General features: G+C 41.3%; 1 protein-coding gene across 2 annotated transcripts in view; it reads right to left on the reverse strand.

Annotated features, from left to right (window-relative positions):
• Positions 1 to 6: 6 nt before the first annotated feature.
• STK32A (serine/threonine kinase 32A) overlaps positions 7 to 18,531 on the reverse strand; it is a 155,095-nt gene continuing 136,570 nt past the window's right edge. Inside the window, exons 10-13 of one of the 2 annotated variants that reach the window (XM_069102656.1) lie at positions 15,978 to 16,103; positions 14,025 to 14,153; positions 1,689 to 1,756; positions 7 to 1,421 (exon numbers count right to left, since the gene is read on the reverse strand). In XM_069102656.1, the coding sequence (XP_068958757.1) occupies positions 1,349 to 1,421; positions 1,689 to 1,756; positions 14,025 to 14,153; positions 15,978 to 16,103 (396 nt within the window). In that variant the 3' untranslated portion in view covers positions 7 to 1,348. The remainder of the gene's footprint in view (positions 1,422 to 1,688; positions 1,757 to 14,024; positions 14,154 to 15,977; positions 16,104 to 18,531) is intronic. The other variant, XM_069102657.1, reaches the window with a different exon arrangement.

Below are 18,531 nucleotides of genomic sequence, written 5' to 3' on the forward strand. Positions count from 1 at the left end.
GGTTGTTGTTTTTACAAACATTTAAAAAGATATTCGTGCTACCTTCCTGCAAAAAAAAAAAAAAAACCCTCATTTTTTTAATGGCAAAAAAAGAGACTCTTCTTCCTAGCACTCCTGGAAATTAAGGCCTATTAGTTCAGTGCATTGAAAAGTGTAAACACTGAGCAGACGTTGACTCCCCACTTCATGCCCACACACTATCGGGGAGGGTAGCCTGCTAGCACTCTCACTTTCTATCTCTTTCCAACCCTATTCCCATCTCTGGCTTTCCCACAGGCCCTAATTCTATACATTCTATTCCCAGAATGGCTGCTCCCTTGATCAGCCACTAATTTGCCTTAGAGTTGGTTGATAAACTTAGCAAGAAAGAGACAATGTCAGTGTTTCTTTGTGTCATGGTCAGTCCACTGAAGGGCATCCTGCTAGACATCAGATCAAACTTCTCTACACGTTAGTCCTGGTACCCCATGTGTCACCACAAAATGGTAGGTGTGTTTTATATCTGCAGTATTCTTTTCTGGTATTTCTTGGCATTTAACCAGATAATATCAAGTCCCAAATTAAATGAGATGGTTAGTGCTGAAGGGCCATGCTACTGTGAGAAGGCCCCTATTTGGGGGTTCTCTTTCACATAGAGCCTTATCGTTCATTAAGTCCCATTGTTTTTTCCTGGACAGAATCCTCTGCTTCATGCTTAGGGGGGCTAAGGCATTCTGACCCCCTTCTGTTAGTTTTCTAGGATGGAAGGGCCTCACCCCAATCTCTACGTTTTCCACAGTGTGACAAGGAAGAGAAAAGGGGTTAAATATAATAAAAATTCACAACTAGATAGTGTTTTCCTCACAATAACCCTGTGAGGTAGGTCTTATATAGGTCATGTAAATATTACTATCCCCATTATCCACCAAGGTTCAGAAAGGTAAAGCCATTTGCCAATGGCCAAACTGTGTGCCAGTGCTGGGTTTGGAACCCAGAACTTTCTTAGTCTAAGTCTTACATTCTTTGCACTACACTAAAGTGCAAACCTCCAGGGCTATCCTAGACTATTAGAGCTAACAGAGATCTGTAATAGATTTTCTCATTTTATGGATGAGGGAAACTGAGCCCCAGAGAGGGGAGGTGATTTGCCTGAGTCACACAGAGTTGATTAGTGGCAGAACTGGGACTAGACCCCAGGGCTCCTGGCTTCTGGTCTGGTGCTCTACCACAGCGAGCTTTGGGCATCTGTTAAGTGGGGGTGGGGGCAGCGGAGAACTACTGTCTGAGCATTCTAAATGGAGGGTTCGAAGCACACAGTGCCATGTGCAGAGCAGGCGATGAATGTTGCAGAAGGAGGATGGAGCGGATCTCACAGATTGTTGTTCCGACCATCTTCTGGGTCTTTGGCTTGTGCCAGCTTCTCATTATGTTCCCTTCTTACCCTTCAGATAAAAAGAGGCAAAGGTTCAATTAAGCCTTGAAAGAGAAGTAAAAAAACCAACCCAACCAATATTACTGATTTGAAGGACCAACTAATCATGCCTCTGCTTTCCTCACCAGTGGGTGGCAGAGGTGAGAAGCATTAATCTCCCTTAAAACCCTACTTCTTCACACCAGTTGGTAAATTTAAAAATACTAGTTCTGCAAGAAGTTCTAGCTGAGACATTTATCAAATTTCCTAGGCCAGGCCTTTTCTAGGAGTGACTTACTTTTCTCTGTTGAAAATAATGAATTCCTTCTGGACTGATTCAAGGTGCTCCTGAAGAAGGCAAACCTGCTAGGTGGAAACAAGAAAAGAAAGGTTAGCAGACAGACTCCACAATCAATCAACAGTTATTTCCCAAGTGCTTATAATGTGCTCAGTAGGACCAGACAATCAGTCATAAGGCTCAGAGTTAGAAGGGCCTGTAGAGGTCTTCTAATCCAATCCCCTTATTTTGGAGAGGAAGAAACCGAAACCCAAAGAGGGTCAGTAACTTATCCAAGGTCATTTAGGTGGTGAATGTCAGCCTGAATTTGAATTCAAGACCTCTACTTTGGCCAAACATGATACATTCAGAAAGTATTTATGGGGGAAGACAATGGATACTGACCTCTACAAACTCTATGTCCTCAGAAACATGAAGACCTGGATTCGGCACCACCTTTGACTTACTAGACAAATCAATGAAACTTTCAATGCTCTAGGCAACCCTCAGTAGTTGTAGAGAAGGCATCAACCTGCCCTGGTAGAGGGAGCTTCCTCACCTGGGAGTTCTCTCTACCAATAAAGTCATGGGTCCAGTCCCTATTTATATAAACAGAAGGATGGAAGGAACCTTCATGATCACCTTGCTCCAAACCTTCATTTGACAGAAGAGGAAACTGAGGTTCAGAGAGAAAACTGACTTACCCTTCAGTCATCAGTAGTTAATAGGTGGCAGAGCGTAGGATGCACACTAAGGACCTCTTTTCATTATTCTACACTGCCTTTTCCTTGGCCCTAACCTAAACTAGGACTACATTTACTTAAGTATTAAATTTTCAAGCAGAGCTTAAAGCATGTCTTCACCCCAGTTATCAAACTGAATGGCTGATTTGGGTAAGAAGGTCCAACTCTGTAAGATCCTGGCCCTACCCTTCCCTGTACCCTCCATAGTTCCCAAGAGAAAGGTTAGAGCAGGCAAGGCAGCTACATCAGAGAGAGGTGACTGAGAACCTGGCAGAGGGCAGTATCAGTAAGAGGACTGAAATCAGCACCATAGACACTCCTATCCGGCAAAGGAAAGGGGAGCAATACTCTTCAGGCCAGTAAAGAAACCACCACCTCTCTAGCCTGAGCTGGAAAGACTTGATTAGGGAGCTGTTTAACCTGGACACCAGTGAATATCTGCTGAGCAACCATCAGCTGTTTATCCCAAGATGAAGTCAGAAGTAATAACTGCCTTGGAGGAAAATGGATCTGCAATGAGGCCACAAGAGGCAGTGTGTGAGGGTCCCTCCTGCAGGTCACTTGCCCACCATGCATTCCCTACCCCATAGTGAAAGGTTCAGATGTTCTACTGAGTGACCCAGAATAATCTTTCTCCTTCAGGATCACACTTAATTCCATCTGACTGTTCACTCCAACCACTGTGACATTCATTCATCAGGGACTCTTAATGTACTTCGGTTCAAGTGAGCAGGCTATTACCTATGTCCAACTGTGTTATTGTACAAAGTACCTGCTTGAAAGGACTTAACCTTGAGAAGTAGTCACCAAACATGGGGCCTGGGAGGAATTAGAGTCCCAGAGCAAAAGTCTTGAATGTTTACCAGAAAAGGTTTCCCCAAATTACTTTTGGGGACTTGTTATTCCTAAAAGAAAGTTTAATTGAGAAGTTATTCCTTGTCAACTTCTTATCCTTTAAATATCTATATATCTATATCTATATATATCTTTTGTTTTTATATCACCTTCTTTTCTTTTCTTTTCCCCACAAAGGGGTTTAAATGTAGCATCCTTTCTAGGAAGGAATAAAAACGAGAAAAAATGCTGTTCAGCAAAACTAACCAGAGCTTCAACTGAGTCTGACAGTATATGCAATGTTACACACCCTTAGGCCTCCACCTCTGCAAAGGGAATTCCATTCTCTCCTCTCTTTAAATGGGTAGAGCTTGACTATTCTAATCACACAACTCAACCTCTCATTTTACACCTAGCAAAAAGTCCAAAAGGGAGATCTTAGAGTACACACTGACTTCCCCAACTCGGAAGGCAGTCAGAATGCAACTAAAAGAGAAATTCCAGAGACAAAATGTTGCACTCACTAGGCTGTCAAAATGTGATTTAGTTAAAAGGGCAGTGGAGGCACTGAGGCACTGAGCACAGAAGGTAGTACAGAAGAAGGGCCCTCAGGAACTCTTGGCAGAGGCAGCAAAGAAAGACTCTTACAGGTATTGTAGGAGACTTCTGAAGGGTCAAAACAAAAATTTGAGTATTCAGAAGAAAAAAGAAGAGGGAATGCAGGTAAGAAAGAGGCCTGGCAGACTTTACAAGAAAGGAAAAAGGGAGGAAAAATGGAAAACAGCATGACGCAGTGGAAATAGTACTAGACTTGGATTCAAATCCTGTTTGCTACTTGTATGGGAAATGTTCTAAATAAATAAACGTTCTTACAAAGAAACAATAAAGCCATCTGCAGTGGGTGTGGGGGTGAGGAGAAGGAAGAAGAGGGAAAGATCTCTAGTAAAGAACAAAGTATATTTTAAATTAAATTTTACTTTATATTATTTATTATACCCTGAAACCCTAGAGTCTAAAGAGACATAGTGGAAGAAATCCCCAGGGTTATAGGATAAGGAGAGTAGTAATAATACCTCACAGGAGTCCAGTTCTTTGTCAACGTAAGACAATATGTACATGTGGGTTATTAAGTTACCAAGCTCAGTCAGTGTAGTTTTAAACTTATTAAACTTTTGGGACCCCTTGTATTTGATTTGGGGTCACTGATCATTTCTTTCAAATATCTTTTTCATGTAAAGTACAGGTTCTCCATTTCAGATTCAGATTTCACAGCATACAGGGAGTCTCAGTGGAGTGGAGGGAGATGCTTCCAAGGCATCCACTTAACAAGTGGACGTTTGTCTAGCCTCTGCCAGACCCTGGCCACCTTGTGCTCAGTAAGGAATACAGAAATGGAGAAGACAGAGTGTCTGCCATCAAGGAGCTTGGAGAGACAAACACAAACATAAACGAAAGAGAGTTAAGTGACAACACAAGGCAGTTTGGGATCATGGGTCATGGGGATAGCAAGACCTTAAAAAATGTTTGCTAAAAAAACCCCTTTGTGTCAGTATTATAAAATGTTCAGACTGCCCCAACAATCCATAAAAGTGGCTAACCTTTAAAGATTTTCATTTTTTGAAAAAGAATAGGAAAACAGTGTCCCTTTAATTAAGAGGGTTTTTTTTTCATACACTCACAAGAAGCTGATGTGAGAGTATTTTTTTTTCTTAATGAGGACACCTATCAATTAAAAATCTCATTTTTTTTTTTACTCTTTCTTAACAGAAGAATTTAGTCCAAGGCACTTCTTAACACGGCAGCCTGACGCAGTGGAGAAACTACTTCCTGTTTTCCCTGTATACAGCTTATTTGTGCCTAGCTATGCGCATGTTCAGTTGTGAGCTCCTTGAGAATAGGGGCTGTCTTTTGCCCAGTGCATGGCACAGTACCTAGCACATAGTAGGTGCTTAATAAATTCACTAAATGATTGACCTAAAGTCAGAAAAGAACTGAATTTGATTCCTATCTCTGAAATTACTAGCTTAGATAATCTTGGGCAAGCCATCATCTCTGAGCCTCACTGTCTCCATTGGAGGTAAGCCAAGTGGAGCAGTGGATAGAGCTCTGGGTTTGTTATCAGGAAGACTTATCTTGATGAGTTCAAATCCTGCCTCAGACATCTACTAGCTGTGTGACCCTGGGCAAGTCACTTAGCCCTGTTTGCCTTACGTTCCTCATTTGTAAAATGACCTAAAGAAGGAAATTGCAAATCACTCTAGCATCTTTGCCATAAAACTCAAACTGGGGTCAGGAAGTCAGACACCACTGAAAAGACTCAGCAGCAACAAAAAATCCCTATCAGAGAAATGAGGATTACAGTAACCTATAGTATCCACTATAGGTTACTATGGGGGGGGCGTGTTGTGAGGGTCAAATGAAGAATATATGTAAAGTGTTTTATAAATCATAGACACTCTATATAAAATAAGCTATATTATTATTATTGGAAAGAATATTAGGCTTGGAGCCTAATTTAAAGCATTTAAATTCTAGCTCTGCTACTCGCTAATTGAGCGATTTTAGGCAGTCACTTTCCCTTTCTCACCTCCATTTCTTCCTCTTAAATAAAGGCGCTGAAGGAGATGAATGGAGTCTGTCTACCCTGACATTTTGTGATTCTGTGCAATTGTAAATGAAGCCTGTTTTCTTATAACTAACACCTCCCATTTCTGGAGCACTTTTCATTTGAAGCTCATGGCAACCCTCTGAGACAGGTACTCCAGGTACCTCTAGCTCCATTTTACAGACTAGGAAACTGAGGTTCAGAGAAGTTGTGAGACTTACCCAATTAATTTGAATGAAAAAGAATCCTGTTGAGAATGCCTATTGTGATTCTGTCGAGGGGGCCTGGAGGGAGCAGGGAGAAGGTTAATTATTCTAGCCTGGTAAAAGTTCCTTAGGCAGGGATTCTTCTCCCTGTAGCTGAGGACAAAGGTTCAAAGGTTGGGTATCAGGAGGCAGCTGGATGCCACTAAAATATTCACGCTTGGGTTGCTGGCCTCCTTTCCACATTCATGGCTTAAATCCAAACTTTCCTGTTAAGTGTTGGGTCTTTTTTTTTTTTTTAAAGAAAATGTGAGGTAGAAGCAGGAAAACTCTGTGTGCTCCCCCCATAACCACCTCAAATACCTATAAAAAAGACTCTAAACAAACTTTAGAGCTACAGAACCCACAAAGTGACAGAGAGAAACACGTTTCCTGCTGAAGGCAGCCTGGCAGGCCAACAGAAAGGGTCCATTGCAGCATGCTGGGAGCGGAGCCCCGCTTGAGCCCATGGTTTTAGCCCCAGGGCAGCCATGACCAGCCATGGCTGGAGGAACTCGGGGAGAGTGGATCACCAGCAGCTGTGTTGGTTTCCACAATTATTGACCCATAAATGCCCCCCCCCAAAAGTGAGAGGTCAGTGTGGACTTTGGGAATAGGGGGTCTGGGAGTATGGTCCAGCCTCTGCCCTTGGAAGGCTAAGCAGCTGAGGTGCAGTGGCCATGCAGCCGCCACCACATGGCTGCTTCAGAACTCCTGGCCTGCATATTGTAGGGGGACCAAGCAACCATTCAGAGGGGTAATCAGTCTTGCTTTAACTTGCTTGGATCTGGATTGCAGTCTAGGGTGGAGGTCCTAGGGTGTGTGACCAGGTGCCAGAGCCAGTGGAGGCTTCAGAGAGGGCACCCTACTAATAGCTCCGGCAGCTGTGCAAACCCCAACGATTTGGGACAAAGCTCCTCTGTCTGGTAGCAGAGTTCTACTGTGGCAAAAAGCTCAAATCAAGTAATTGAGTGGCAACATGAGGAAGCAAAGGAAGCAAAGCAAGCACAGCAATCTGACTTTAGATTCCTATTTTGGGGACAAACAGGATCAAAGCATGGAACAGGAGGAAGACAGCAAAGTCAGGACTCCTGTATCAAAAGCTTCCAAGAAAAATATGAATTGGTTACAGGCCATAGAGAAGCTTAAGAAGGATTTTGAAAGCCAAATAAGAGAAGTGGAAGAAAAATTAGGAAGAGAAATGAGAATGATGCAAGAAAATTATGAAATGAGAGTCAACAACTTGACTGAAGAAAATAGCACCTTAAAAAATAGACTAACTCAAATGGCAAAAAAGGCTCAAAAAGCCAATGAGGAGAAGAATGCCTTAAAAAGCCAAATTTGCCAGATGGAAAAAGAATCTTAAAAGCTCACTGAGGAGAATCATTCCTTCAGAATTAGATTGGAGCAAATGGAAGCTAGTGACTTTATGAGAACTCAAGATACTATTAAATAGATCCAAACAAATGAAAAAATACAAGGCAATGTGAAATATCTCACTGGAAAAATACTGACCTGGAAAATAGATACAGGAGGGATAATTTAAAAATTATTAGACTGGGGGTGTCTAGGTGGCACAGTGAAGACAGCACCAGCCCTGGAGTCAGGAGGACCTGAATTCAAATCCAGTCTAAGACACCTAACACTTACTAGCCATGGTACCTTGGGCAAGTCACTTAACTCCAATTGCTCTGCCTCCTTCCCCCCTCCAAAGAGAAAAAAAAATTATTCGACTACCTGAAAGCCATGATCAAAAAGGAACCTAGAAATTATCCTTCAAGAAATTCTCAAGGAAAATTGCCCTAATGTTTTAGAACCAGAGGGCAAAATAGAGGTTGAAAGAATCCACTGATCACCTCTTGAAAAAGATCCCAAAAAGAAAACTCCTAGGAATATTATAGCCAGGTTCCAGAGTTACCAGATCAAGGAGAAAATATTACAAGCAGCCAAAAAGAAACAATTAGAATATTGTGGAAACACAATCAGGATAACTCAGGATCTGGTAGCTTCTACATTAAGGCATTAAAAGTCTTAGAATATGATATTCTGGAGGTCAAAGGAGCTGGGATTAAAACCAAGAATCACCTACCCAGCAAAACTGAGTATCATGTGTCAGGGGGAAATATGGTCATTCAATGAAATAGAGGACTTTCAAGCATTCTTGATGAAAAAACCAGAGTTGAATAGAAAATCTGACATCCAGATACAAGAAGCATGAGAAGGTAAACAGGGAAAAGAAATCATAAGGAAGTTATCAAAGTTGAGCTATTTACATTCCTACAAGGAAAAACGATAATTGTAACTTATGAAACCTTTCTCAGTATGAGAATAGTTGAAGGGAATATAAACGTGCATATATATATGGATACATACATATATATGTCTATATAGGAGGATATATGGGCACATGAATACATATGTGAGTGTATATATGTGTACAGGTATACATAGACAGAGGGCCCAGGATCAATTGAATAGGAAGGGATGACACTTAAAAGGTGAAATTGAGAGGTGAAAGAGGAATATAATGAGAGGAGATGGGGAAAGATAGAATGGGGTAAATTATCTCATATAGAAGAGGCAAGGAAAAACTGTTACAATGGAGGGGAAGAATAGGAAGGCAGAAGGGAATGGGTCAACCTTACTCTCATGGAATTTGGCTTAGGGAGGGAATGACATACACACTAAATAGGGTATCTCACCCTGCAGGAGAGTAGGGGGTAAGGGGATGAGAGGGGGGATGATGGAGGGGAGGGAATGTTGGGGAGGAGGGAAGTTAGAAACACACACTTTTGAAAAGGAACAGGGTCAAAGTAGAGAATAGAACAAGTGGGAGGTGGGATAGGATGGAGGGAAATATAGTCAGTCTTTCAATATTTTCCATAACTACATATGTACAACCTATATGGAATTGTTTATCTTCCCAGCAAGGGTGGGTGATGAGGGAGGAAGGGACAGAATCTGGAATTCAAAGTTTTAAAATCAAGTGTTTAAAAATATTATTATTATTATTTTACATGCAACTGGGAAATAAGATATACAGGCAATGGGGTATAGAGATCCATCTTGCCCTACTGGAAAGTTGGGGGGGGGGCAAAGGGGGAGGATATAGGAGAGAGCAGATTGGGGGAGGGGGTATACAGTGGGATCACTGTTTTGGGGTGGTGGGTAGGAGAAAGACAGGGAGAAAATTTGTAACTCAAAATCTTGTGGAAATGAATGATGTAAACTAAAAATAAACATAAAATTCAATTAAAAAAAGAAAAAAAAAAGAAAATGTGATCCTTAAGCAGTGGAGAATGAGGCCAGAGCTCAGCACAAGAAGTTTCAATCCTTCTCATGTAAGGCTGGTGGCCAAAAGCAAATCCTAAGATTCTTGTTTCAAATGTTCAGTTCAGTTCCAGGAAAGTGAGTGGCCTCATTGACTGAAACCAAGTGGGGCACAGAAGATGGGGAATAGCATAGCACAGATCAAACCCTAGCATATGTGTATTTCCTATGGTTGTCCTTTGTTCTTGAAGAGGACCAAAATGGCCTTACTGTGTTAGAGTCAAGTTACAGTGTTATCTGACTGTGACTGATCAGATCAAGATGAGCTCAGAATGCTCTATCACCGGTTGGCATAAAAAGTCCATGGGAACATTTGGGGAGGATTCTCTAAATTTGGGCATCTCCTGTTTATTTTGAGATGCTTCAGTTCTGCTTGGTCCATAGAGCACTGCATCTTCTCTGATGAGGGAACGCCATGCTGGATGGTCCTGTGCCAGTGTCTCCCATGTCACACAATCAATTCCAAAGTTCTAGAGAGAGAGACCTTGAGAGTCGCTTTTTATGACCACTATGTAAGTACTTGCCTTGTGTGAGTTCTCCATAAAAGAGTCTCTTAGGCAAGTGTACGTTTACCAGAGCTAGTTAAGTGTTTGTGAGGCTCCAAAGGAAAGTACAGGAGAGAAGTATTAGACTGACTACCAGATGCAGGTCTACAGAGCCATTGTGCTAACCTCATTGTTGTATGGCTGTGAAACCTGTACAGACTACCAGTGCCAAAGCAGGAAACTGAATCGCTTTCATCTGAATTGTCTTAGGAAGATTCTGAGGATCATCTGGCAGGATAAAGTACAAGACATTGAAGTCTTTTCTTGTACTAAACTGCCAAACATTCAAACTCTACTGTTTTCTTGTATATAATAGTTGGCCACCTCTCCTCACCTCCCACCTGCAATCATTTTTTCTTTGGAAAGTACAAAGGATGCATCATCAAGATCCTTTTATACTCTTTAAAATTTACTAAAGACCCAAAAAGTTTTCACGTAAGTGAGTTGTATCTTGGAATGTGATGTTTAACCATCAACTCTTAAAAAAAAAAAAAGATGTACATGACACACTTTTATACTTAATCTGCATTATTAACATTTTCTTTGTCACTTTCTTAAGTCTAATCAATCAATATAACAATAAATCAAGCCCTGATTTGTAGCATTTGCTGATTTCCAGGATGTAAATGCTCTCACTGAACATTTAACAACCAGCTCCCCCAGACAGTTTGAGCTGGCTCTAGTAACACAGGGGTGTCCCTGTGTTATAGTAGGTATTGTGAGAGTCAAACGAGACAGGAGAAATGAAGGCATTTTGAAAACTATAAAGCACAATGTAATTTTATGGGGTTGTTTCCAATTTATCCCCCCTGTTACTTGTTATTTCTTATTATGGAACTTTTGCAGGGCTTTGGTACCATTCAGAAGTTACTTTTTATATGTCTGCCTTTTTTTCTTCCTTAAACCATGTGCTTTTCAAGGGTAGGCACTGTGTCATCTCAACTGAACTACACGAATGTTTATTTAAATGCCTTATGCTCTATGAGAAGCATGGTGCTGGGCCCTGGGAATGCAAAGGCAAAAATAAAACTCCTTGTCTGTCCTTCAGGAGTTTACATTTTTCTGAGGAGAGTACTGATCTACATAGACAAGTAAATAAAAGTTAATTTGAGGCAGGAGATTGGGGTGAGATAAGACCAGTTCTGTGGAGGAGATGGTATCTGAGCTGAGCCTTGAAGAAAGATAAGAATTTGGGGAGGTGAAGACAGGGAGGGAGTCCATGCTCAGTGGGGCACAGAGGGGGATGGAATGACAAGTTCAGCTTAGGAGCTATTTCTGCTGAAGTGTAAAGGGAGTAATAGGAAATGAGTCTGCAAAGGCATCTTGGAGTCAGACTGTAGAAGGTCTTCAAAGCCAGGCAACAGAACTTGCATTCTGACCTAGAAACAGTGTGGTGCCACTGAAGGTTCTGGAGGAGGGTAGTGCCTTAGGAAGATAATGTATCTGGGCAGCTAGGTGGTGCAGCAGATATAACACTGGAAGCTCTGGGTTCAAATCCAGCCTCAGACATTTACTAGTCGTCTGATTCTGGGCAAATCTCTTAACTTCTGTTTGCCTCAGTTTCCTCATCTCTAAAAAGTGGGGATAACAATAACACCTAGCTCTCAGGGCTGTTGCTAAGATGAAATGAGGTAATAATTGTAAAGTGCTTAGCACAATGCCTGGCACACAGGAAGCATGATATGAATGTTAATTACTATTATTACATGGGCAGCCATGTGAAGGATCCTCATTGGAGAGGGGAGAGGCTGGAATCAAGGGGACCACTTAGGGGACTTCTGAAATAGGCAAGGCAAAAAGTGCTGAGGACCTGGGCTGGGAGAGTGAGCTGGGAGGAGGAAGTAGATGCAGGGGATTGGAGGGAAGGAGAACTGAAAATATTGGGCAACTCCTCAGATATGGTGCATGGGGGAGAGGGAAGAGTCAAAACTGGTGCTGAGGTTGTGAACCTTAGTGAGTAGAAGGATGGTAGTGGCCTCAATAGAAACGGAGAGGTTTGGAAGAGTATCAGGTTTAGTGGGGGAAATTCCATTTTGGACATACTGAATTCGAAATGCCAATGGGAAATCCGAATGAATATCACCAATATTTGGGGATGCAAGACTAGAATTCAATAGAGAGATAAGGACTGGATACAGAGATTTAGGTCTCACTTATAAAAAGATGATAATTGAACCCATGAGAATAAATGGAATCATCAAGAAAGAAGGTACAGTAAAGAAGAGGGCTCAGAACAGAGCCTTAGAAAACTTCCATGATGACAAGTCAGAATGGGAGGAGGAAAACGAAAAGAGAACAATATCACAGAAATAAGGGGAAGAGAGACTTTCGAGGAAAAGACAGAGTCACGAAAATTATAGAGAAGTCAAATGGATAAAAAAAGACCACTGAATTCAGAACTGATGAGTTAGTTGACTTCTCACACATATATCACAGTATATTACAATAAACTCCAAATGGATACATAACCTAAACATAAAAGATCAAATCATGAACAAACTAGAGGAAAAGGAAAGGAGTGATATCTCCTAACTATGGATGAGTGAGAATTCTTAGCAAAACAAGGAACAGAGATTATCATAAAAGACAAAATGGACAATTTTGATTACATAAAACCAAAAAGCACGTGCACAAGTAATGAAGTTAGAATTAGAAAGGAAACAAATACTTGGAGAAAAAAGTATTTGTAGGGATTGACCTTGGCACAGAGAGAAGGACCATACCTTACTTGGAGATTGGAGCAAAATGGGGAATGATGGGAGGGATGTAGAGCTGTGAAATAATGGAGAAGGACCTCACAATTAATTGCCTTGATTTTCCCAATAGGTCTCTGCTGAGAAGGATGGGAGCAGGAGAGTTGTAGGGAGTTTGAGGGGAGAAGAGCAGGGTTGGGACATAGGAGAGGTTCAACAAAGGAAGAATAAAAGGACTGTCATGCTGCAGGTAGGTTCAAGTTGAGATTAGAAAGCACATAATTGTCATTGGTCATGCATCATGCTGGATGATTTCCTCCAGGAATGTTCTTTTTTTTTAAACCTCCCAGGCAAATTCTGTGTACATTGGAAGTGCTTAATAAATAATAATTGGATAAATAGACAAGATATTATTAAGTGCCAATGGTTGTGCTGGAACTAGCTGGAGCTGATCATTAAATTTTCAGTCAGAGTATTTACAGCTTGGAAATCCGCAAATACTATAAATCAGGGCTCAATTTATTGCTTTGTTGATTCTACTTAAGAAAGCAATGGAAAAAATGTAAATAACCCAGAATAAAATTAAGTAATTTTGATTATTACAAATATCTAAATTAATTACAAAGGACATATGAAGGAAAACACTACCTACATCCAGAGAAAGAACTGATAAACAAAGTATGTGTAGAATGATTTTACATATACACACACATATTTGTGTCTAATGGTAGCTATCTCTAGGGTGGGGAGTGGGAGACAGGGAAAAAAGGAAAAAAATTTATATGATAACTTTATTATATATTTAAAAGGAATAGCAAGTTGGGGCGGCCAGGTGGCTCAGTGAGTAAGAGCACCGGCTCCAGTGTTGGGATAACCTGGAGATCGAATCCTGGGCTCAGACACTCAGCACCACACCCAGAAATAACTGGCCGTGTAACCTTGAGCAAGTTACTTAACCCCAATTTATTTAAAAAAAAAAAAAAGGAATAACAAGTTATACATAATAGATTTGCAGTTTCATGAGCAATCATCTTTTTCTATTATACTATGTTATGGAGAGGCTTGCTTTATTCCATAAATCAATTAGTCAATCAATCAATCAATCAATTCTAAAGTGTATTGTGAGGCCATTTTTTTTTCCTGGAGGGCTAGTTGTTAAATATTTGCCAGAACATCTTTGGGCATGAGCTACCCCAACTTCATTCTTAGCAAAATACAACTCATTGAAATAAAAGATTCATGGCACAAACCATTCCCCTAGACAGGCAGGGTACTGAGTTGAAGAGCACACTAGCAAGTCTAAATGCCCATTTAGGGCATCAGGATTTTAGCAGGAGCTGAGGATATGTGGGATCTGTCGCTCACCTGGGAGGAGTCACATTTCCTGGTGTCCTTCTCTTTCTTTGCCAGTCGTTTCTTTTTCTTGTGAAGAGGATTGGACTCTAAAATCATTTCTTCCAGTTCAAAGGTAGGATCGCAGTTCAGTCTACCTTTCTGTAGGGAACAAAAGAAAAGGTCACCTTCCTGCCTGGACTCAGCCTTTTAGTTTGTTTTACAGATGGGTCAGATCTAGGGAAGGGACTGAACTAAGTCTCAATGAAATCAGGTCAAGACAACAGAGAAAGTCAAGCTCCCACCGTCTGCTTTACATAATTCGTTGCCTCCTTCCCTGGCATAGATAGCTTACCATTCTTCATGCTTATATTTTATTCTCTCTGTCTTCTAGTAAGCCCACCATGGGTAGAAAGGGAGACAAACGGTTTTTCTAAATGACATTTTACCTTTCTTGTTTGCGGAATTTTTGGGTCACTGTGGGGTTTCATTGCTGGAAAATGGCACTAATGAGACCACTCACACAGAAGGCTGGCCTGGGGTTTAATGGGAAGAGCAATGGATCTGTAAACAGAAGGCCTGGAATCAAATTCTGACTTTTCTACCGACTTTGTGCAAACAGCAACAAGTTGTTTTCCCTCAGCCTCAGTGTTTTCCATTAAAAAATGAGAGGATTGAACTACATTTTCTCTAAGGATCCTTTCAATTCTAAATTCTATGTTATTACTTGGCTACGTGTCACAGTGGCTACAGCACCAGGGCCTGGAGTCAGGAGGACCTGAGTTCAACTCGGCCTCAGATACGTCCTAGCTGTGTGACCCTGGGCAAGTCACTTACTCTTGTTTGTCTCGGTTTCCTCATCTGTAAAATGACCTGGATAAGGAAATGACAACTCCAGTATCTTTGCCAAGAAAACCCCAAATGGGGTCATGAAGTGTCAGACATAACTGAACTCACTAGGGAGAGAAGCCTAACTCTAGTCTCCACCATATTAAGGAAAATTTATTAGATTGTTCCCCCCTCCCCCCTTTGTACAAAGGATTCATACAGCCCAGACCACAGGACACTCCCCAACTCTGTGAGGCTTTATGGAAACAGCAATTTTGTCAAATATGTCAAGTCACACTAACGTCTCTTTTTTTAAACTGCCGGAGTGATTCTTGCCTTTACCACTTGTATCTTGACATGTTATCAGAGACAGCCCTATACTGCTATATAATTATATGAAATATGTCTGTCCCTCCAAGTAAGCTGCAAGTTCCTTCAAGAACAACAGGGTCCCTTGCTCTCCCTATTTTTTAATCCCTAAGAATTCTTGGCACAGAGCTGAGCTCAAAGTTGGTACTCAATGAATACTAGCAGAACAATGACTACGTGATTTTCTGTAGCTCTGAAACAAGGGCTCTCTGTGGAGTTAAAGACCCCAAAGTCTGAACTTGCACAAGATTAAGGGCCTTAAATACTGGCATAAAATGTATTGCCAATATGCTTCTCAACATGTTAGCATCTTATGTACATTTAATCCACACAGGTGAATTTATAAAAGCAACATTAGTGTAGTGGATAAGTTACCAGGCTTGGAGTTAAGGCAAAGGTTCAAATTCTGTCTCTGACATGTATTAGTTATGTGATACCAAAGCCTCTTCCTCAATCCCATAACCTCTGTGTCTCTCATACATCTCTCTTGTCCCTAGGATCTGGTAAAGTATAAGTGTGGAGCTCCCTATACTGAGATCCTTCCTGTACTGAATCATACTGAATTCCTTCCTACTAAAGCAATTTCCGTGGTGTGGGATGGCCTGAGGCTAAGGCTATAAACACCTACATAGCAACACGACGTTTGAGTTTTGCCCTATAGAGCCCCAGCGGGCTGGAATTTATAGACCCTTCGAAAGCAGGAAGAAACACACTCTTAAACTTGCAACAGGTGTTGAAATGAAGAGGGTGGGAGGAAGTGGGAGGCTGGACATCTTTCAGTTGACTTACATTAGGAATGAAAGTTGGAATCAGCCTCTTCTGTAGAACCGCATCCCAATTCACATCAGCCATGTAGGAGCAGTCCTGGACATCTGATAGCTGAGAAAACCTGTGGTCAGGATTTTGTTCAAGCAACTGCCAAGAAAACACAAGAGTTTGGATGATGAAGGATGGAAAGGCCCAGGGAGGTCAATTTTTGTGGGCAGTTCCATTGCTAATGTCTTCAGATATCTCTCCCCACTTCCCCCTACCATCTATATCTACACAGCTGCCATGGCATAGAATCAAAGGTTAAAATTGAAAGGAATATGAAAAAGTCACCCAGAGCAGAGGTTTCATACATACCACTGAGCTCACAACACTGCCAGGTGCAGCCTGAAGCAGATTCGAATGCAATTGGGAAATACTGAACAAAATAAATACAAATATAACTGAACCTAGATAGTAATAATAGATGGTTTTCTAAGTCAGTAAGTGTCCCTGCAGGGATCCTTACATTTGGTTTAGTGACTTCTGTTTCTATTTGAGTTTTGGGACACCACTGATCTAGACCTCCCTCATTTTACAGAAAAGGTCACTGACTCAGAAGAAGTCTTGCCCATGGTCACTCAACTAGTAAGCAGACTGGTCAATTCGACTTCTACAGCATCTCTTGTATCAATCCCCTTCCCTCCAATGAATCAGACACCAGTCTCAGGAACTCATTGCCTCTCACAGGTCCCATACTTGGGCAAGTCCTAACAAGGACTCCCTCTTCCCCTCATCTCCTTAGGATCCTCTTCTTCCTTCTGGGCTCAGCTCAGGGGCTGCCTTCTACAAATGGGAAGCTTTTCTTGAGCCCCCTAGTTGCACTACTCTTTCCTACCTCATATTGCTGTGTATTTATTTAACTGTTTACATAGTATAAACTCCAGTAAGATTCAGCCTCCTTAAAAGCAAGGACACTTTAATTTTTGAAAGGTTTTAAATTTTCATCTTTGTGTTCCTAATGCCTGGAATAGTGATTTGCACAGTTTTGTTGTCCAATTATTTCAGTCATGACTGACTCTTCATGACCCTATTTGGGCTTTTCTTGGCAAAGATACTGAAGCAGTTTGCCAATTTCTTCTCCAACTCATTTTATAGATGAGGAAACTGAGGCAAATAGGGTTAAGTGACTTTCCCAGAATCATACAGCTAGTAAGTGCCTGAAGTCAGATTTGATCTCAAGAAAATATGTCTTGCTGACTTCAGGTCTGGCTCTCTGCCCACTGCACCAGCAGCTGCCCCTCAGAGTAAGCACTTAAATAATGCTTGGTGCATTAAATAAGCTGTTAAAATAAAGTGAAAGAGATAGCATAGAAATAGCTAGGATATGGAAATAAGAGGATAAGTGACATTGTGCACACATTTGGCTTTTGCCTCCACCAAAGTCTCCTGCAAACACTTCACTGAAGTGTGGAGGGGACAACAGCTTCTCAAAGGTGATGTCAATTCTGGCAGGTCCTACAAAACCGAGATGGCTTTGAGTATGAGCTAAAGAACAGACTGTCTGTCATCTGATGGCCAGCCCACTTCAGTCAAATGAGACTCCATCACTAGAGAAGTGGACATGAGGCAATGAATTACTCCAACCACTGCAATTCACTCAGCCATCAACACAGGTGGAGGGACTGTGCCTTGTTAGAAGCAACATACAAACAGAACAAAGTGTGGGCTCAAAGTACTGAAAATAAAGTTGGATTTAAAATTTTTTTCTTATGTTCTTGATGGTATAACTTATGGAGATTAATAAATATTTATTGAACGTTTGATTCCACTCCATGTATGACTTTCTTCAAGAAAGGTCACTTGGTATATTAGCTGTGCAGAGATAATGCTCACCTCTACTTGGAGCTTAGCTTTGAGACTTAGTTGGTGTGTGATAAACACTCTCTATTCTGGAAATGGCCTAATGGGGAAGCGTGAGGTTCCAACTAGTAGCATGTCAGCCACTCTGAGAACAGAATGGAGAAGCCTGCCACTTAGCATCCATGTCTGTCTGGGATTGGGAAGTAAACAGCATGATTTTGCCTACAGATGAATGACACGTGGGTGAGTAAGACAAGGGGGAGTGGAAAGCACATAGGATTTGGAGTAAGAAGACTTAGGTTTGAATCCCAGCTCTGCCACTTACAAACTGTATGACCTTGGGAAATTCACTTAAACCACCCTGGGACTCAGTTTCCTCATCTGGAAATGAGATGATTGGGCTGGATGGCTTCTGAGGTCCGTAGAACTCTAGAGTTTTGATTTTATGAGTCCTGAAATTTAACGTGGTCCCAACTTGACCCTGGTGTAAACTATATATTACCTCACTTCAAAGACAACAGAAGTGGCTTTTCCCACAAAGAAGGGCAATCTTTGAAAAACTGTACAAATTGTCAAGAAAGAATATTCAGTGAGAAGCTTTTTCTTTTACTGGAGATTACCTGTTGCAGCTTCTTTTCTTCCCTAAGGTATGCCCATCTTCTTCTGCCCACACCAGAGCCCTAATTAGAAATGTTTGTACCCAGGAAAAGTGACATAAAGTATTCCTGGGGAA

Source organism: Petaurus breviceps, unplaced genomic scaffold, assembly GCF_028583685.1.
Source record: "Petaurus breviceps papuanus isolate PSGF00001 unplaced genomic scaffold, PetGlider_PUasm1.0 551, whole genome shotgun sequence".
NCBI lineage: Eukaryota > Metazoa > Chordata > Mammalia > Diprotodontia > Petauridae > Petaurus > Petaurus breviceps.